General features: G+C 42.5%; 1 protein-coding gene across 8 annotated transcripts in view; it reads right to left on the bottom strand.

The window, feature by feature from the left end:
- The window catches only part of ELMO1 (engulfment and cell motility 1), a 548,623-nt gene that overhangs the window by 431,310 nt on the left and 95,742 nt on the right, over positions 1-21,571 (bottom strand). For all 8 annotated transcript variants that reach the window (XM_060156835.1, XM_060156841.1, XM_060156838.1 and 5 more), the window contains one exon: positions 18,522-18,671. In XM_060156835.1, coding sequence (XP_060012818.1) covers positions 18,522-18,599 — 78 coding nt within the window. In that variant the 5' untranslated portion in view covers positions 18,600-18,671. The remainder of the gene's footprint in view (positions 1-18,521; positions 18,672-21,571) is intronic.

Genomic DNA, 21,571 nt, shown 5'->3' with positions numbered 1-21,571 from the left:
AATTAAATATGCAAAAACCCTTTTTCCAAATAAGATCACCTTTGCATATTCTAGGGGTTACGACTTGGACACTATTAAACCTACTGCAATTGGGTAAGAAAAAAAAAAAGATTTTTTTAAGGATTAGAGAGAGAAAAGAATATTTACTCTTTCTACCTAATCCTTAAAGTAGATGTTGATCCTTCACTTTCCTTTCTAAACTCTCTCCTGCCTTTAATGAAATGCCAGTGTCATAAATTCCTGAATCCATGTCACCCACTGTGACCCTTCTTCTAAGGTCTGGTCCTCCATTCCCAACAACCCCTGGTGGATGTCCTGCCACCCCTTCAAGACTAACACTTCATCTTCTTCCTCAGTAAACCAGATCCTCCCCCTGCCTCCCTTTCATCTCTTAAAAAAAAAAAAAAAAAAACATCACTCTCGCACCCAAAGCTCATGGCTGCTTTCAGGCATGAGAGAACCCCAAGAAGAAACATCCTTGGGAGTCCCCAGTTGTTTATTTCGGAGGTTGTGGAGTCCCACCTGCCTTGAGACACGTTCTCCGGACACAACCCAGCTGCTGTCCCTCATCAGTGTCCCCTCCCTGATGAGCTGAGCAGTTCCTGTTCAACCATCTGTTTCTGCCCATTGGCAGGGCACCGGCCTGCGGATATTACCCAGGCCAAATGCTCACCTCGGAGCTCTCAAGTCTGCTGCTGCCCACACTGATGCCTTGACACCAGCCCATGGAGGCTGGTAGCTTCCCCATCCGATGTGATACACGCCTGTCAGCAACTACGGATTGTGGGCTGCAGCTCCCACCTCTGACATCTACTTCTCAGGCCCAGGTCTGTCCTAAAATGAGCATCATCCCCAAAACAAAGCTTGGCTTCATTGAAATCTTCTGTTTTTCAAATGTTTTTAAAGACATGAGGGGAAAAATGCTTATGAGATGACAGTAAGTGAAGGGACACCAGAAAAGCATTTTGAAGGCTGAATTTTTACCAACTAGCTTTTCTATACCTTCCCCCAACTATGAGCACTTGAATGACTTTAGAAAATGACTTCCTGGGGTTGAACCCCAACTTCTGCAGTCCCTAATTTTGTAGCTTTAGGCTTTTTACTTCTCCTCTCAATGTTTCCATTTTCTTTTCTGAAAATAAAAGCAGTATCTTGCACATTGTAGGGTAGTGAAGATCAACTGAGGGGATGTATGTAAAACCCTTGAAATTGCACCTGGTACATAGCAAGGCACTGGATAAATGTTACCTATGAATAGGTTCTTTCATCTCCTAAATCCTGCTTGGATGCTTTGCAGGTACTTTTTTTTACAAGTTGGTTAAAGAAATTAAATACATGAATGAATGAGTATCCAATTCTTCCTTCTTCCTCAAGTGACTCCAACTCCCAGTGCTGCCTTTGGCACTCATCTCATCCTGTTCTTTATTCTTCAACTCATTTTCCTTTCTTCTGCTAACTAGCTTATACTCGTTAGGAGGCAGAGACTGCCTCTGAGACACCTCTGTCACCTCCCAAGCGAGTGGCTGCTAGGCCACAAGGGTGCAATTAATGAACATTTTTTGATTAAGAACAATTCTTTTTTCAAACTTTTAGCTTCTTTCCCTTTCTTCTGGTCTCTTCCGACTGCCTCTGAAGCTCAGGCAGGAGCTAAAGATGGAAGACCGACAGCAAGAGGAAGACAGGAGCAATCCCCCATCACCACCACGCAGCTGCCCTCGCGTCGTGCCATTGTCATACAGCCCTGTAATTGCAAAACCATTTTCCACAAAGACTTAAAGTTTCTGGTCCCAGACTATTAAAAAGCCTTTCTCTAGTGCTTTAAAAGAATGTGACAGCTGCTTTATTTTGACAGTTAGACAGCACTTGGGATTTTACTTTGCTTTTATAGATGGAAATTCATTGAACATATTCTGCACAGCAGTTATGAGTAATGTTGGCCCAGAAAGAAAAGAAACCCAGCTTCCAAATGTCAGGACACCTCTGAGAAGGGATATGCATGTTTACTACGACTTAGCCTAGAATGTGACTTGGAGAAAATTTCATGTGCAATAACCCTTCTAGTTCCCAGAGGTGCCTCCTGACACTGTGTCGATGACACCAGTCATTTTACAACAGCGTTATTTCTCCTCCATTCAGCCCGATGACTACTCTCCATGCTTCTGAGCCATATATCTTTAACATGGAGGAATCCAATGTGTCCCGAGAGGTGTGTATGCATATTCTGTTTTCCTAATAGCTGCCTAAATAATCTGAAAGTTAACGACAAAAGCCACACTTTCCTGAGACAAATTTAGCTGGTTCTTGGAAAGCAAGTATTTTGACGACAGTTCCGACGTGAATCACTGACACAAGACTTCAGTGACTGTCAGAAATGACAAAGGGGGGAGCTCACAACTACATCTCCAAAGTAGTAAAACTATGTATCACGTTAATTTTAAAAATGGAAAGATGACAGGCTATGCCACCTTTTTCTTGATAAATGATTTGTGTCTAAATGATTTACTAAAAATGATTTGTTTCAAGCTTCATGAAACTAATTAAATATTAGATTCAGCAAGACAAAGTACAATCTTTGCATCATAAACATCACTGGACTATGTAAGGGAGCAAAGACAAAAAATAATTAGTGCTCTCACGTATTAGTGGGTTAAAGAGGAATAGAAACACCTCTTTCTCTTTTAGGAATTGTGATATACTTCTACTCGGTAGAAACTGTGTTCCCCTTCAGTTGGAAGGGAAACTGCAATTTTAGAAAAGGACAGAAATGTAGAGATGAGCAATGCAAAAATAAAGCCCTACTCACATCAGTTATCTCTTCTGAGTCTCCTTCCTTGTCCTTGACTATTTTACATTGTCCTAATATCAATGTTGCTATGGATATAAAATCTTTTTCCAAATTTCAATATCTCAGGCAGCAAACAACAAATTTCCCAATTCCTATATCCCTCTCTACCTTCCTTAATATCCATCTTTTCCAAGAAGTACTCCCAGATGACTCGGGCCTGGCTGGCAGGCCATTTCATTCCACCACATCTTGAGTCAAGTGTCCTGTTTTATGTGGAAATGAGTGATTCACACTGTGACTCAGTTCAGGTCTTAAGGTTTGCCTGTCTTCACTCCTGTGAAATAGTCTCCTTATTTGTGTCAAGTTCATATGTGGAAGGTCAATCGTATTTATGTGCATGGTATGAAAGTAAAAAAGTCAGACAGGTTCGGTAGGATAGACAGAAATGACTGCTGACTCTGATGGACAGGGTGATATCAGACCAGGTGGGTAGATATGAAAAAGCCAGATAAGCTCTGAAGGCAAAGTAGAGTTCAAGTTCAATTTAAACACGGGATTATGAAGGTTTATCAGCTGCGAAGAAACTGAGATTGGGTATAAGGCAACTGTCGAAGAATACTAAGAGGAACTAGTGGCAAAGGGAGTATTAAGAAGTGAGTTTACTTTTTTCATGTAGGGCTTTTTGCCCCCTTTTACTACTTGTCTCACTTTGCCATGTAGTTGCTTTACTTTGTGAGTGGATGCACTAACGCCTATTCATCCTTCTTTCTAGAGTGCTTATGGATGTGCTGAGATATCTGCCAGTAAGTAGTGGAGGAAGTGAGCTTCCAAGTCTCAAATATATGTCCCATGAATGTGACCACGGCAACCTGAAGCTAAACCACAGCCTTAAAGAACAATAAAACAGGCTCTTCTGGAAGGGTCTGGAATATCCAAAGAATGGCCACAACCTCATGCACTTTCTAAAACTCCCCTACCTTTGACATATCATCAACCCAGACTTTCATTATCTATCATCACTTGGCTAGCCCTTCTGATAATAATGATAATGGTAGTAGCTACTATTTATTGAGTGACTACCATATATCCCCTACAAGATGATGTTACTAAGTCTACATTACAAATGAGAAAACTGTATGAGCATCTGGAGATGTTAAGTAGCTTGCTCAAAGCCTCACAGCATAAGGGGCAAAGCCAGAATTTGAACCCAGACCTATATAATTCCAGAACCCTTGCTCTTTAACTCTGTCCCGAATCTGGAGTACTAGCAACCATCAACAACAAGTCCAAGGGCCCAGAGCTAACACCTGAGGGGAAGGCAATGAAATTCTGGGCCTCTTAATTCCTGGCACAGAGTGAGCTTTTGAAAAATGTTATTTAAGGCTCAATGAGAATAGTAGATGATCCTGCTTCATGGACTACCCACACAAATTATGAGGAACTCCCAAGTCAACACTGAATCTTTTGATATCCAGGGGAAGAACTCTCTGCTCCAACTTTCTTCTCACTTTTGATGCTCAAATCAACACCTCCAGCCCTGACTTCTCCATAGTCCCCTTCTGTCTCAGGCCATTTTAACTGGAGCGTGTATCCTTCCATAACCTCAAATTCAAATCTTACTCCAAAATTCTTTTTCACTTTTCAACTTTTAGTCATCTTTTTCTGGTCTGCCAGAAAATAATCTTGCAATCAACGTTACGTCTTCCCTCTCCTTCATGTTGTTTGTTCTTCTTCAGTCCTGCCAAGTCAACCTCAGAGGTTACTCTCTAAACTTCTTTATTCTGCCCATGGGTACAGAGAAGCAATTAAAAATAGTTGCTATTTGGATTACTTAGGGCACCCATAAAGTCACGGTAAGTGGATGTTCATGTTGCATATGGAGGAGTTGACAATGTCATATGCGTGAATGAGAGAAAGTGGCTAGAAAGGCAAGCTGGAGGCCAAAGATGTCTAACTCTTGACAGTTTGGACTCATCATAGGTTTTTAAGCAGGAAAGTGACACAATCGAATGTGCATTTTCTAATGATAGGTGATTACACTGGAGGCCAAGAGACAAGTTGGCCAGTGTATCAAAACACAAAGGAAATCTGAAAGGAAGTCCAACCATATGGATAAGCTTTCGTATTTTCCTGTACCCATTTGTAAGTGTTCCATGAAGAATGCGACTCCACCTGAATATTCCTCCACTAGTGTTTTCTATCTTGGTAGCTGTCACCAACACTTGCCGAGTTGTTCACAAGAAATCTCGTTATCATCCTTAACATTTTTCTCTCTCTTACCTCCCACGTATAATCAATCACCAATTTCCTGTCAATTTAATCTTCTCATATGTCTTGATGAGACATATGTCTGACTTCTTTTTGTCTCCTCTGTCACTATCCTAGGCCATGACATAATAATCATTTCTCACCTGGGCTACTGCAGGAGCTGTCTAACTAGTCTCTCTTATTTCATTTTACCTTCACAAAACAATTCTCAAATTTTGACCTTCCAAAAGTACAAATCATACCATGTCACTCCCCTGCTTAGAAACCTTCCCTTTTTTCATGACTCTTAGACAGAGTATTAAGTCCGTACAACTCCTAATGGCAGAGCCTCTAGCCATCCAACCAGCCAAATCCAGAGCCCCTATGGAACTTCTTTCAATTCCAGAGAGGTAAGATATTAGCCAGGATCTCCTCAAATATCACCTCTCCATCATTCCTTCCGTTCTTGTTCTTCATTAATAGGATTGTCAATTAAACATAGGATGGAACTTCTTCACGTGTCCTTTCAACACAACTTCACATTCATATATATTTTTCATTCCTTATCTTTTGGAATATATTTTATTTTCATCTTCCAAGTTACTGGTTCTCTCTATAGCCAAATCCACTGTAGAGTAACTCTATGTGTTTTATTGTTTTTTTCCTGTTGTAGGTTTTTTTTTTTTACATTTTACTTACTATATGTATATTTTTTATTTCTGAGATTTTTAATTGTTTCTTTCTCATATTCCTCTATTCTCAATTTATGTCCACCTACTTTGTGTGCATAATTTCCTGTTTGTGTAGATACTAGTCTCTCTCTTCTAAAGTTCTTCCTTTGAGGATCTATGACACATTTATTTTTAAGTCCTCCCTTGATCTCTATGTTCCTCCACACTGACCAGAGGGAATAGGGCCACCAACAGCAGCAGCAGCAGGTGTGACAAAGAGGGACCAGATGCAGGTAAGTTTTCTGAGGTAACTGATTGGACAGAAAAGCTGAGGAAAAGAGAAGAGTCTAGGAAGACATGTAATTTCAGCTTCAGTAAACTGGGTGTATGTTCATATGTCAATGAGAAAAGGAAAATATGAAGAAAAGCAAAACTGCACAGGCTTGGGGTTAGAAGGAACAATGAGGACTGTTTTGAATATGTTGAGTTTGAGGTGCAAGGGACATCTAGATGGGCATGACAAGTAAGCAGATAGGTAGTTGTTTACATGGGTCAGGAGGTCAAGAATGAAGTGACAGCGGAAATTAGGAGCATCTTATGGTGACGAGGCTGACGAATGCAAATAGATCACCACAAACTTGTCCCAGGGTAATGATCCATCTATAATCATTTTGAAAATTGATACAGCTTATCTCAAAGTCATTTGGTTGTCTTTTGATTATGGATGACCTTGATGGAAGGACAAAAATAGATCTTCATAAAGTCAATTCATAAGATATAATAATATATTTAGAATGCATGGTGGGAACAAGGGAAGGGATGTTCTTCTCACCAGGGCCACTCCTTTCATAATTATATTTAATTGCATCATAGGACAGAAAAAGTACGAACATCACCTATTTCCTTTGCTCACATTATTATGATCTTACCACATATCAGGCCCTGTCCTAGGCACTGGGAACACACTTGGCCCGTGCAGAACATCACACAATGAATAAGTGGGGCCATATAGGACATTACAAGTGCATATAACAAGGGCCTTCGTCTGATCTGAGAAATCTGAAGACTTTTAAGCAGCTTACTCTTCATCTGGGATGAAGAGTGAACAGGAGTTAGATAAGCAGAGAAATGAAGGGGCGGTAATTTCCAGTTAAGAGAAAAATCACATTTGTAAAGGCTCTGAGAACTATGCATTCATGAAAGGAAAAAAGTCAATTGTAATGAGAATCAAGACAGAGGAATTTGGGGGAAGCCACATTGACTCTAAGCAAAGCTGGTGATATAGGCAAGAGTTGAGGATAGCAGGGTCCTAATAACCACAGCAAGGACGTCTGGAATTTATTCTAAGTGCGGCGGGAAAGTCACTGCAGAATGCCTGGGAGAATGCATCGGAGGGGAAGTAAGAGAGGTGACCGGGAGGCCAGCTGAGGAGGTAAGTGGAGACAAGCGAGAGCAGTGGCAGCGAGGATGGAGAAAAGGTGGACAGAATCAAGAATCATTTAGGAGGTAACCTTCACAGGACTTGCTAGTTGAGAGACTTTGGGAGCTGCAGGGGAGGCTGTCCAGAGCCACGCTGGTACCGCTGACTTAGTTAGAGGACCCGCAAGTACATCTGATGGAAATTCTAGAAAAAACAACCTAGAAGAGCACATATTTTCTTTCCCTGAGGCTGCTCTCATTCCCTCACAGCTCTGGGCACACTGCACAGGTCTATATACCCCTAGAGACAAAGTACAAGCTGCCTTTCTGCAGAACGAAACACCTTTTTCTGGGAACCCAGAGTCCTGCTTAATGCTGAAATCTACACATTTATATACCTCTCCGCAAACTGCCAGTTGACCTAACAGGAAAATGAAGTACAAAGTGTGACACACGCAAAAGGTTCTAGAAATGCGAGATGTCTTAGTCACCAAACTCTCAAGAAAACACGGTTGATAAAAGGCTCTGTCCTGAGTTACCCAATGTGCTCTTAGTGACAGAGTTGAGGAAGGGAAATAGAATGGAGGAGACTATCACCCCTTCCTACCCAGAAAGCAAACTGAAATCTGTAGTTCATTTTCAGAAGAAAAAGCAGAACACTAGAGTTCATTCCTGTGCAATTAAACTGGGTTCTCAGCTGAGGGGAGACATATGTTTTCTGTCTTTCTCTTCCAAAGCATGGCAAACTCTAAGATTTTATGAAGTTACATACACTCTCACATACAAAGGGACAGAGCTAAAACCAGAAAGGGAAGTACTTCGGTCACTTTATAGTAAAGGAAGTTTAAGAAGTAGTTGTTACAGGGGCTTCCCTGGTGGCGCAGTGGTTAAGAATCCGCCTGCCAATGCAGGGGGCACAGGTTTGAGCCCTGGTCTGGGAAGATCCCACATGCCGTGGAGCAACTAATCCTGTGTGCCACAACTACTGAGCCCGCGAGCCACAGCTACTGAAGCCCGTGAGCCTAGAGCCCGTGCTCCGTAACAAGAGAAGCCACCGCAATGAGAAGCCCACACACCGCAACGAAGAGTAGCCCCCACTCGCCACAACTAGAGAAAGCCTGCGTGCAGCAGGAAAGACCCAAAGCAGCCAAAACTAAAATAAATAAATTTTTTAAAAAAGAAATAGTTGTTACAATACCAAATCCAAGAGTTGCAAAAATCAGATGAGCAATGACTATTCCTGTCCCAATATCATTCTACCTGATTATGACAGCACAGAAAGCAGTGGTGCAACAACACCCAGGCTTTCTTAAGTGGAACAGAAGAAGCTCTTGACGGTGTTATGTTCATACTCTCTGTAGAGTAATTAAAGGTGAAGAACCATTAGGACCATTTTACTGATGGAAGCACTGAAGCACTCCATAAACGTTACTGAGGGAGCCAGAGATATCACAAGCAGATAGAGCTAGAAATGTAGTGGGGTGTAGAGACAGCCATTTCTAAATCTGGGTCCGAGAGCATCAGTATCGCCATGGAGCTTGAAAACAACAGGAATTCCCAGGCCTCGAAGCACACCTACAAATAATCCTCTCTGTGTGTTCAATACGTTTCATAAGCAATTCAGATGCAGAACCAAGCTTGGGAACCACTGATTTAGTCCATCCTTAACAAGGGGAAATCTGTCTCCCACCCTGGGGACACTGGCAATGTTTGGAGACATTTTTGGTTGTCACAACTGGGGGAGGGAATGCTACTGGCAACTAGTGGGTAAAGGCCAGGATACTGCTCAAATCCTACAATGCACAGGACAGCCCTCAAAACTCAGAATTATGCAGTCAAAAATGTCAATAGTGCTGAAGTTGAGAAATCCTGATGTAATCCAACCACTCAGGAAAGAACAGTCCAGAAAAATTACATGACTTTTCATTTCTGCAGGGCAAGGTTGGAGCTTCACTTTCCAGAAATTCAGTCTCATTTTCTTGATTCTATGGGATTTTTTATTACTATTATTGTGGTAAAATACACATAACATTAAAATTACAATCTTAACTATTTTTAAACATAGTGTTCAGTGGTATTAAATACACTCAAATTGTATATTCTGTGTGATTGCATCTGAATTCAAGACTCTTTATTTGGAGCTCAACTGTCATTTTAGTTCACCAGGCTCTCAATACTTAAATGTCTTGGGAATTATGGGTTTTCAGGCTGAAAAGCTAACTTTAATGCATTTAAGGAAAAGTTTGTATTATTGGTTCCAGCCTTGCTTGAAACATAAGAAACTTGTTCTATTGTATGTATGACTGAAAAAAATCATAATTGGCTCCTAATGGTTTCTATTATTAAGCAGGGCGCTGAGTGATTACCTCACCGAATCCCCACAATGCCAGGAAGGATGTATAAATATTGACAATTCTTCCTTACAAAGCAGGAGGCTTGTCCCCAGTCACACAGCACTTAGTGGCAGTCCAGATTTTGAGTCCAAGTAAGTCCACCCAAAGTCCATGCCCATAAGCACCAGGCCAGCCTGCCTCTCCCAGTGTCCAGCCCCAAAGAAACCTGGCTTTCAAGGCTCTGTCTCACTTCAGGTGGGTTCCTTCTGTAATAACCCAGACCACTCGCCATATTTTCCCTAACTTATAAGGTAATACAATCTTGGCTTTCATAATACAGCATGTCCCTGGAAGTCACATTGTCAGTGGATGCAGCAGGCAAGCTGGCAGTGACATAGGCATTTCTTCAAACCACCATTAAACTGAGCCCTAAGAGATGGAGAGACTCAAAGAGAACTACCAAACACATGAAATAAGCCAGAGAGAGAAAGACAAATACCATCTAGTATCACTTATATGTAGAATCTACAAAAAAAAAAAAAATCAAACTCATAGAAACAGAAAGTAGAAAAGTAGTTGCCAGAGGCTGGAAGGTAGGGGAAATATGGAAAGGTTGGTCAAAGGATACAAACTTTCAGCTATAAGATGAACAAGCCCTGAGGATCTAATGTAAAACATGGTGACTGTAGCTGATAATACTATACTGTATGATTTTAAATTTGCTAAGAGGGTAAAACTCAATTGTTCTCACCATATGTCAATCATACCTCAATAAAGCTGAAATGAAATAAAAAAAGAACTACTGAACAGATTTATGATTTAGTAGAAACTGTCTGGGTTTCAGTGTCACCCAGTGCTAGACTCAAATCAGTAGCTTCCTAACTGTGTGATCTCAGGCAACTCACTGAGCCTCTGAACAATTATGAACTGGGAAGTATAAAGCCTGCCTTGCTGGACTGTAGGAAGGAGGTGAAATACTCTGTGCAGGGCACTTAACACAGTGCCTAGCGCACAATATGTGCTGATTAGATGGTACATGCTATTATTACTACTACCACTACTAGTGTTATGTACAGAATGAGTTAAACTCCATGTCAAGCACAAAAACTTCAATGTACTTTATGTACTGAGCTTTAAAAATGAGTGAGCTTTATGGGTAAATTAAATTTATCTGTATTGAATTATATCTTAAATATATTACAGAAATAGGACAGCTGAGGGAAAACCGTGGGCAATCATTTTGTACATGCTTGCCTAAAAACACATGCATCTATGTTTCTTTGAGAAAAATAAAATCTGCAACCATGTACGAGAAGGAGTGCTATTGTAATTTTTTCTGTTTGGAGAATGGAGAATAACCAGTGTTTTATTCTTATCTTTACTACTCACAATTCAAGCCAAAAGCAGACCCACATAAATAGAGATCATTGTGATGGACCACAGGATACAAATGTAGTATGTAAATCAGGCTAACCACCAAGAGCTTATAATAACATCTTATAATCTATTTATAATCCACATCTTATAATATACTTCAAAAGACATGGGCACATGTAAATAATATCAGGCACAGGTTATATTAACTGTAAATAAAATCTACAGGCAAAGAAAATGGTATAAGAAGGATGGAGAAACAACTACATTACATGATCAAAAAAGACTTGAGCAGAAAGAAGGCTCTCCGCAGTGCCAGCAAAGCCAGGATTTAGAGGAGCGGAGAGGGGAAGAGAGTGCAGGAGGAATCCAAGCAGGCTGGCTGTTAGAAAGAAACTACAAGACATGAAAAAAAAAAAAGGACAAAAATGTGCAGGGACACACTCCTCAAGGGGCAGCTTCTACAAAGCAAGAGGGTACTTGAGAATTGCACGCAGCACCCGCAAATACCCTGAACCTGGGATACTGTCAAGGGAAATCATGGCAGGACATGAAGGCAAGCTAAGGAATCTGACTCAAGTCTCAGGGATACTAGAAAGCTCAAGAATCATCCGCGACTTTTTCTTTTAATTGTGGTATACTTTCTTCGAACAAACTCTTTCCCCAAAGCATCTAAAAATGAAGAGAGGTCAATAGCAGCTGCTGTGGCAGGAGTGAGCGTGGAGAGCCTGGAAGCAAATGGCACACACCCCTCGCCCCTGAACCATTTGAGAAGGAGCTGCAGAACTAAGACTGAAAAACGCGCATCTCCTCCCATCATCCTCTCTGGGCCTGAACTTGCAGCACAGCAGTCTGCCCAAGTGTTTGATGCACAAGTAAGAGAGATGATCAGGCCTCCTTGCCTGCCAAGATGGCCCATGCTGGCTTTTCTTGATTAGAGATGAGATCTATCTTGTTGTATGGAGAGGATGGAGTGTGTACACTTGGGGCCATAAATAACACATCTAATGAACCCCATTCTACATGAAATAACTTCCAAAAGTTGGTAACACCTATCAGACTCCCTTCCTTCAGGTTCACATATGAGCAGTTTTACCAACCATTTGCTTGTATTCTGCAGGCAACTGAAGGTTTATAGAGGGAAATAATGCATCCATTAAACAGAGAGATGAACTGATGACCAGTTAGTAGGACAAGCCGGTGACCAGAGCTGGTATTATTCAGAGAGAAGTTACACTTAAATCCATGAAAGAACATGGAATCTGAGCCAACGAGTGTCACTGGTGAACACGCAGACCAGAGGGCTAAGCACTGAGGTTGTGACTGATTTAGAAAGAAGGAGAAAGACACGGAACCATGCAGGAAATTCACAAAGACTAATCAGACAAGGAGGGAGAATCTCAGAACTGAAGCATAATGAAGGGAGGGGGGTAGTTTCAAGAAGATACGAACGAGCAGCTTTGCCGAGTGACGCCAAGACAGAGTGAGGACCGCTCGATTTAGCAAACGGGAGGGCATAGGTACCATCAAAGACAGCAACACCAGAGGGAGGGAAATTGTTATTCATACTAAGATCAAGTAGATGCCAAAGCAACATGGATGACATATACTGACAGCACTTAGATCGGCTTGGAATGGAAAGACAGAAAATAAACTATACTCCAGCAAGAGAGTTACTAGGTCAAGAGGAAGATTTTCCAAGGTAGGTATAGAAGAGCTTCCTGTTGAAAGCAGAGGAGAAAAGAACAAATGAAGGGGATTTTGATGGGCAAAGCCTCAGGTAAGGGGAGAGGACAAGTCAAAACACAGGTGGAGCAAAACAGATGGGGGTTGGGACAGGCTGAATGCCTTAGGAAGAGAGTAGGGACACATCTTCCCTCCTCTGCTGGCAGTGGAAAAGCAAGACAGCATGACAGGAGACAAAAGCATCGAGTGGTCTTTGGAGGTGTGCAAACACATAGCAGAGAACTTCTGAGGCACGGATGGGAGCAGTGGCTTTCTGGCTTCAGTGTACTCGTAAAGAAAGGCATGTGGGGGAAGGACAGAGGCAGGAGAGACTGGAGGACCAAAGAGCATGTGCAAGGAACAGAGGGGCTGCTTCCCAGAACATTGGTGGGTGGCCAAGAGATGGGAGAAAATATTGTGGAGGAGTACTAGGGAGCCAGTGAATATTCCATAGCATGAATTGGCTGCATATCCAGTTAGCATGTTCCTTTATTACTAGCTGATGCCTCCCTCCCACTTGCCCTTTAATTTTTTCTCCTTCTAGACATTTACAAAGCTAGGCAGATAAAGAAGGAGAAAGGTGGGAAACTGTGCATGATGGAAGGGCAAGTAAAAACAAAAATCAGAGCATCTAATTTTCTAATTTCATGAGGACTTGCTTAAACTAGCAGCAATAATGCCTTTACCAAGTAATTACTCTGAGCTGGCAGTGTCCTGTATTCTTTTCATATATTTTCTTTAATCTTCACAATCATTAAAGAAGTGGGAAATTATTATCTCGACTTGACCAGGCCAAGATACCAAGGCTCATAGAGGCTAACTGGGTTCTTACAGAATGGGGGGCTCCAGGGCCCACACCCAGATTTAAATGTCCCAGAGCCCGTACTGTGTCTGTTAGGACACACTGCCTCTCAGCATTATGCCTCGTGTCAAAAGCGCTAGGGGGGGCTTCCCTGGTGGCGCAGTGGTTGAGAGTCCGCCTGCCGATGCAGGGGACACGGGTTCGTGCCCCGGTCTGGGAAGACCCCACATGCCACGGAGCGGCTGGGCCCGTGAGCCATGGCCGCTGAGCCTGCGCGTCCAGAGCCTGTGCTCCGCAACGGGAGAGGCCACAACAGTGAGAAGCCCGTGTACCGCCAAAAAAAAAAAAAAGCGCTAGGGTTTTGACACTCTTGACTAAGAAATATGCTGTTCAAAAAATATTAGGTTAACAGGAAGAATGGATGGGGAGCCTTTCTGGCTCTGTGTATCCAGACAATCATCACCTACAGCCTCAAGTGGCTCCTGAGGTTCAAAGCCAACAACAGACAGTGAAGGCAGGTGCAGAGGCTGCCGCCGTGAGCAAAAGAGCTAGCTGACAGCTCTTCCGAGAGCCTCATATGACAGCAAACTCCAGTTGTGAGAAGCTCCTCGGGGCTTTTCCTGTGGAGTGGAAACACAGAATTGTCTCCTCAAAATTCAGAAGGAAGGTAAACCAATCCACTCCAAGCTGACATCCCCTTGAACCTCATGGGCCCTGGCTGAGCAGAACTGATCCCCACTCAGGAAGCTCCCTCTCCTGGTTATTCATTAATTAAATATTTACTTCTTAAGGAAGGTTGTTCACCAGGCACTAGAGAAACAGTATTCAAAAATGGAGTAACTCGGGCTCATGGCTGTTTCTCGCGAGCCCCTGCATGATGCAGTGTGGGAGGCCCTGCTTCGGACTCACCTGATGCTCGTCACAAACCAGATTAAGGACCCATCCCTGGTCGGCAGAATCCCAGTCTCTGCAGCTGGGCTGGGGATGTGCATTTCCCACCAGCTCCCCGGGTGACTCTTGGGCACACACAAGGTTGAGGACCACTGGTTTAAGCTGATTGACAAGGACAACACAGTGTGACAAGTGGAGGGGTACTGGAGGTTTGGGGAGAAGATGGGGCAGCAATGCCTGAAATTCCTTTTAGTGAAATGGTAGCTAAGACCAAAGGAGCAAAGGTAATGTGCAATGGGAGAGAAACAGGTGGTGTGACCTTTATTGAACAAGGTAGAAGATTAGGAGAAAACCCCAGTAATAATCACTGCTCAAGTCTTCCTTGTTTGTGCAAATACATTTCCAATTCTTGTGCCAACTTCCAACTGGATCAAGAAACAGCACTTGGGGACCTCCCTGGTGGCCCAGTGGTAAAGAATCTGCCTTCCAATGCAAGGGACGCGGGTTTGATCCCTGGTCAGGGAACTAAGACCCCACGTGCTGCAAGGCAACTAAACCTGTGCGCCAGAACTACTGAGCTCACGTGCCTCAACTAGAGAGCGTGTGCGCCACAAACTACAGAGCCCATGTGCCCTGGAGCCTGTGCGCCACAACTACAGAGCCCACGCACTCTGGAACCCGTGTGCCACAACTAGAGGGAGAAAACCCACACGCCACAACTGAAGAGAAGCCCGCGCGCCACAATGAAAGATCCCACATGCCTCAACGAAGATCCTGCGTGCTGCAACTAAGACCCAAAGCGGCCAAAAATAAATTAAATAAATAAATAAATAATAAATAAATCTTAAAAAGAAAAAAGAAACAGCACCTGATACCAAAACTGCCACTCTCCAACTTCAGCGGCTGCAGGGCAAAAAGGGACTGGGTCTCTAACTCTTTGGGGAGGTCTCCCTATGGCATTAGCAGGAGCCCTACAATTTAGCCAACGGTTTAAAAGTTCAGTCTTCAAAGTACAGGAGGCCTGGGTTTCTGTCCTGGTCTCACTAACGAGGAAATCATCTAACTTCTATGAACCTCAATATTATCACGTATAAATGCAGAACCATCACCAAGAAGGAGACAAGGAAACTTCATGTGCCTCTTGATATGATGCCCTGAAGAGGACACAACTTCATCTCTCTTGCCTGTCTGCCAAAAATGCAAAACCTGAATCTAATTGGAAGGAAACATCGGAGAAACCCAAACGGAAGGACATTCCACAAAACAGCTGTCCTGTACTCTATAATACTATCAAGGTCACAAAAGATGAAGAAAGACTAAGGAACCATTCTAGATCCATGAAGACCAGAGAGACATGGCAATAAATGTAATACATGATCCTGGAGGGATGTCAGACTGTGAGGAAAATACCTATCAAGGACCTTATTGGGATACTTGATGAAATTTGAATATGGGCTTTGGGCTTTGAATTAGATGATAATGTTGAACTAATGTTCGATTTTCTGGTTTCTTTAAAGAGACTGTGGTTATGTAAGAGAATGATTTTGTTCTTAAGAAGGACACATTGAGTATTTAGGGGTAAACAGAGGTGATGCTCCTAAGTCACCCTCAAATGGTTCAAAAGGGGATAGGTATACTAGAGAGAGAAAAAACAATAAAGCAAATGAAGCAAAATATTAATAATTAGTGACTCTAGATAAAAGGTAGGCAGGAATTCCTTTGTACTATTCTTGTCGTTTCTGCGTGTGAAATTGTACTGAAGTAAAGTTACTCTTCAAAACTATCAGGCCATGAAAAACAAGGGAAAGACTTAGAAATTGTCAAAGACTGAAGAAGACAAAGGGAACATGAAACATCACGATGCAGTTGGTATTCCTGCACTGGATCCTGTAACAGAAGGACATTAGTGGAAAAATTGATGAAATCCTAATAAATTTTGTAGTTCGGTTACTAGTAATCTACCATAGTTTTGGCAAATGTACTGCAGTTATATTAAGATGTTAACATCAGGAGAAACTGAGTGAAAGGTATAAAAAAACTCTCTATACAATCTTCGTAATTCGTCTATAAATTTAAATTTGTTCCAAAATAAAAAGAATATTTAAAAAAAAATTATTAAGACACACATACAGCAAAGGCCATCCCCAAAGGCAGGAACAAGATACTGACTCCACAGGCCCCTAAGAGTATGTATCAAGAGCTACTGTCTTAAAGAAGAGGTTTCCAAACACCCTGGGCCATGGCAGAAGCAAAAAGCAATAGTCTACCTAAACCACTGACTTAGAATCTCTGGGGCTGGGGCCCCAGAGAACATTTGAACAAGTGCCCCAGGTGGTTCTGATGTGGCCTTGGGCTTGGGTACCTGGTATCCAGCTCAGCATTTCTCAGACTTAACTACACAAGGAATCCCCTGGGGATCTTGTTAAAACGCACATCTGGGTCAGGAGGTCTGGGTAGGGTCTGAGACTCTGCATATCTACTGAGCTCTCAGGTGATGCTCAAGCAACGGGTCCTCAGCCCCACCTATGGAGAAGGCAAAGCAACAAGACAGAAGGGGCCTGGGTCCATGACACTGGAGCATCATGCCAGCCCGGGACTGCCATGTGGACTTGAGAGGCCAACTTCTATCTCTTTGAACCATTGTTCTCTTGGGTTGTAGACAAACCTAATTTTAACAACATTCAGACTTCACCAAGTAGTCCAGCCATATTTTAAAGTAACATTCAACACATATCCTCTCTCAAACAGCATGTGAAAAAAAGGTAAACAACTGTTGTCTGATACAAATGTATATAAAATTACTGGGCGGGCTTCTCTACTTTCATGGGTTGCTTCTGAAGTCAACAAAATCTGCCTCAGAGAACAGTTAAAATGACTATGACATGCTGGTCTGATGACACCTTTTTTGAAAACAAACCTAAAAATGTACCTTTCTTACATTCATGCTCAAACTCAACTAATTCTTATTTGACCTTTATAATTTATTCTAATGAATCCTTTGGGTCCACACAATGCCATGTAAATTTTGCAGTGGTCTTCAATCAGATAATAAAATCTGACCAGAAAAAATGTATAGATCATAAAATAGTATCAGGAAAGTATAGATCATAAAATAATATCAAGAACATAAAAAGTGGAGTTGCCATGGTATCCTAATTTTGAAAATGTAGAAAGCCATCTAGAATCCTATACTATATGCTTCATGAAACCCTTAAGCATACACTAGGCCTCAATTTTTTTTTTACTTTAAATCGTTTACAATGACAAAAACCACCTTCCTGAGATAGCCTGTAATCAATAGTAAATGAGAGTTACATCATAAGACTGTCAGTACACAAACTAAACGATGCCTCCATAGGTAAAACCATTTTAAAAATCTTCTTGACATTTTTTCATTCACGAAAAATGTACTGGGTATTTATTACATACCAGACAATATACTAGACCCAGACTGCATTTTACTCTAATAATAAAATTACAGCCGGCTAGGATCCAAGACTCATTCTTCTACACTAATTTCATGATCAAACTATTTTTTTTTATACAGCAGGTTCTTACTAGTCATCCATTTCATACACATCAGTGTATACATGTCAATCCCAATCGCCCAATTCATCACACCACCACCACCACCCCCCGCCACTTCCCCCCCTTGGTGTCCATATGTTTGTTCTCTCCATCTGTGTCTCAATTTCTGCCCTGAAAACCAGTTCATCTGTACCATTTTTCTAGGTTCCACATATACGCGTTAATATACGATATTTGTTTTCCTCTTTCTGACTTACTTCACTCTGTATGACAGTCTCTAGATCCATCCACGCATGACCAAACTATTAATGTGACAAAGTAGCAACATACTTGTTGGCTGCTTATGCAAAAACCAAAGAGAAGAGTGATTCCAAAAATTAAGATTTGTGTTGTCTACGATAAAACAATCAGCACATAGTCATGAGTCTCTGCAAGGCAGGGCTGGGACGGCCTCCACTGTGTCAACTGCCCAGAGTCTAGTCCTCTTGTCCCTCCTGCCTCCCTCACAGCTTCAGACACAAACCCTGTATTGACACACTCCAAGTAGATGTTGGATGAGTATAAAAACCCCATCCATCGCCACTGCATGTGGTACAGAAATCAAACTACACTGCAACTATTATCGCACCAATTTTTCAACACAGCCAGAGAGAGAACAGGAGAAAAAAGAGCTATCTGAAGTCTGTGTAAATTCAGAATAGAAGGGAAACTAAAATAACCCCTAAACGACTGCCAGTATTACTAACCTGGTCAATTTCCATGAGCTTGGGGTAGGCACCCGGCCATTCTATGGCCACCTTGACGATGTCCGCAGGCGGTGGCATTGCAAATCCCCGCAACGTCCAAAGCCGGTGGAAGCGGGATCCTACAGTGTAGATGGCCGCACGTGTCTATACCTAATGAGGAATGACAAAAAGAGAAAGAGAAGTCGCTCAGTGCAGATGCAGGGCGAATTTTGTTTTATCACTTCCTGTTTTCACTGGTGGTTTTGGTACAAGAAACGGCTCTGGGTGCAGAAGACACAGGGTGCCAACTGCACCATTCACGGGTGGCTCCAGAGGACAGAAGGCAGAGGAGGGGACGGTGCCAATGCCCTGGAGTTGGAGATGAGGCCCCGGAGAGGCAACAGCCTCCCAAGGCCTCCGTGGGAAGCAAGGCGTCCCTTACTGCCTGCTTCTACTCTGAATGGTGCCCAGGGTCTGAATGAGCCTGGCTCACTCTGCCCAGAAGTACATGCAAACTCCGCGTGCTCAGCAGCCTTCGGAAGGACAGATTGTCCAGGAAGTCATGGCCAGGAAGCAGCATATCTTTAAAATGTTTTCTGTGTGTCACAAATAGAGCTCCTCTGCACTATAGCAACCAAGATATCTTAAGGAAGGCGCAATGCCCCAAGGTTCACACACATGCACACACACTCGCTCCCCAAGGCCAGTTCACAAGATGAGAAGAAAATTAATTGTAGCGCCTAGTACAGCATTCAGAACAGACCTTGAATTCTCACTGGAATGAATAGTGTTGCTTACACAAAGGAAGTAAGATTATCCTCTGCTGCCTCTCTCTCCCAGACTCACTCGTTTCTTTTAGGATAACTTTTTTAACTTAATATTTTGGGGGGCTTCCCTGGTGGCTCAGTGGTTAAGAATCCGCCTGCCAATGCAGGGGACACGGGTTCGAGCCCTAGTCCAGGAAGATCCCACATGCCGCAGAGCAACTAAGCCCGTGCTCCACAACTACTGAGACTGCGCTCTAGAGCCCGAGCTCACTGCAACTAGAGAAAGCCTGCGTGCAGCAACAAAGACCCAATGCAGCCAAAAGTAAATAAATAAAATAAATAAATTAAAACAAAATAATAAATAAATAAATAAAAACAATATTTTTGAACAGGTAAAACACTCATGTGATTCAAAACTTGAACATGTGTGCATGTGTGTGTGTGCATGTAAAGACAGTGTAGAAACTCCCTCCTCCTGAAATGATACATCCACCCAATATTCACTTCCATCCCCACCCCTCCAGCTAGCCACTGTTACTAGTTTCTTATGTATCGCTCCAGAACTTCTTCAGGTATATAAGTCAAATGCAAAAGCATATTATATTTCCCACTTGCTTTACATAAAAGGCAGCATTCTATACCCTGGTTTTTTTTCATTTCATGTATCTTCTAAATCCTTCTATATTAATACAAATTTTGTGTCCTGGTTCCTTCTACAGCTGCATAGTTGTTCTTTGTACCTTTTTTTTTTAATATTTTATTTGATTTCTTTTTTTATGTTTATCAGCCTTTTATTTTTTTTTTTACATCTTTACTGGAGTATAATTGCTTTACAATGTTATGTTAGTTTCTGCTTTACAACAAAGTGAATCAGTTATATGTATATGTATATCCCCATATCCCCTCCCTCTTAAGCCTCCCTCCCACCCTCCCTATCCCACTCCTCTAGGTCATCACAAAGCATCAAGCTGATCTCCCTGTGCTATGAAGCAACTTCCCAGTATCTTATCTGAAGAACCAGTCCCCTGCCGTGGGCCACTGGGTGATCTCTCACCTTTGGCTGTTATAAACAAGCCTCTGGTGAAAAATCTTATGCATACATCATTTTGCTCATGTGCAAGTATATTTTTACAGTAGATTCACAGAAGCAAAATTGTGGGTCAAAGAGCATAGGCAGTTTTAGATTTTGATAGCCATCTCCAAGTATATCTCCATAGTGAGAGTTGCACCAATTTATATTCCCTTTAGCAATGGATGAGGCTTGCCTCTTTACACACAGACTCACCAACAGATTGAACTTTTGCACACCTGATGCATTGAAAAAAAATGTATCTCAATGTACTTTCCTTTTATTTTATTTATTTATTTTTGCCTGCGTTGGGTCTACATTGCTGCGTGCGGGCTTTCTCTAGTTGCAGCGAGCCGGGGCTACTCTTCGTTACGGTGCGCGGGTTTCTCATTGTGGTGGCTTCTCTTGCTGCGGAGCATGGGCTCTAGGCGCGCGGGCTTCAGTAGCCGCGGCGCGCAGGCTCAGTAGTTGTGGCGCGCGGGCTTAGTTGCTCCACAGCATGTGGGATCTTCCCAGACCAGGGATCAAACCTGTGTCCCCCGCATTGGCAGGCAGATTCTTAACCACTGCACCACCAGGGAAGTCCTCAATGTACTTTCAATGTCTATTTCTCTCATGTGAGAGAGGTTGAATATAAAGATGCAAAGTTCCATGTCTACTTTTCTGTGAACTGTCCAAATACTTGGCCTTTTTTCTACTGGGTTCTTAGCCTTTTTCCAGAAATTGATCTCTGTATGAAGATGCTAATCAAACATGTGCCTTTGGTTCTTTATCAAACCAGAGTGGACCTTGTCAGTTACTATCCCCCGAGCTCAGTGGCCATTGGGCGTGACTAAGATGATAGAGATAGCAGAGTTAATAATGGCAGCCTAATGGCAGTTAGTCATAACAACACCAGCAGTTATACGAATAACTAACTTCACCAGAGCTGACAAGTAAAGGAAATGACGCAAAACAGAACCGCTGTCCCTTTGGCCAAGGATGATGAAGACAGCCTGGTGTGACGATAATGAGTGCTAACCAGCAGAGGCAAATCTTCAAAGCAGTGGTTCAATAGCTCGTTCAACAAATAATTACTGAGCCCTACTCTGTACCAGCCCTGTTCTCAGTGCTGGGGATACAGCAGCAAATCTACACATTAGGTGGCGTCAAGGGACATGGACAGAAATGAATCAGGGAAGGAGAATCTGAAGCATGTGAGTATATCTCTGTGGGAGGGGCAGGACTGCAGTCTT

This window comes from Lagenorhynchus albirostris, chromosome 8 (assembly GCF_949774975.1).
Source record: "Lagenorhynchus albirostris chromosome 8, mLagAlb1.1, whole genome shotgun sequence".
NCBI lineage: Eukaryota > Metazoa > Chordata > Mammalia > Artiodactyla > Delphinidae > Lagenorhynchus > Lagenorhynchus albirostris.
Note: the sequence above shows the minus strand (reverse complement) of the source record. Positions and strands in the feature narration are given on the sequence as shown.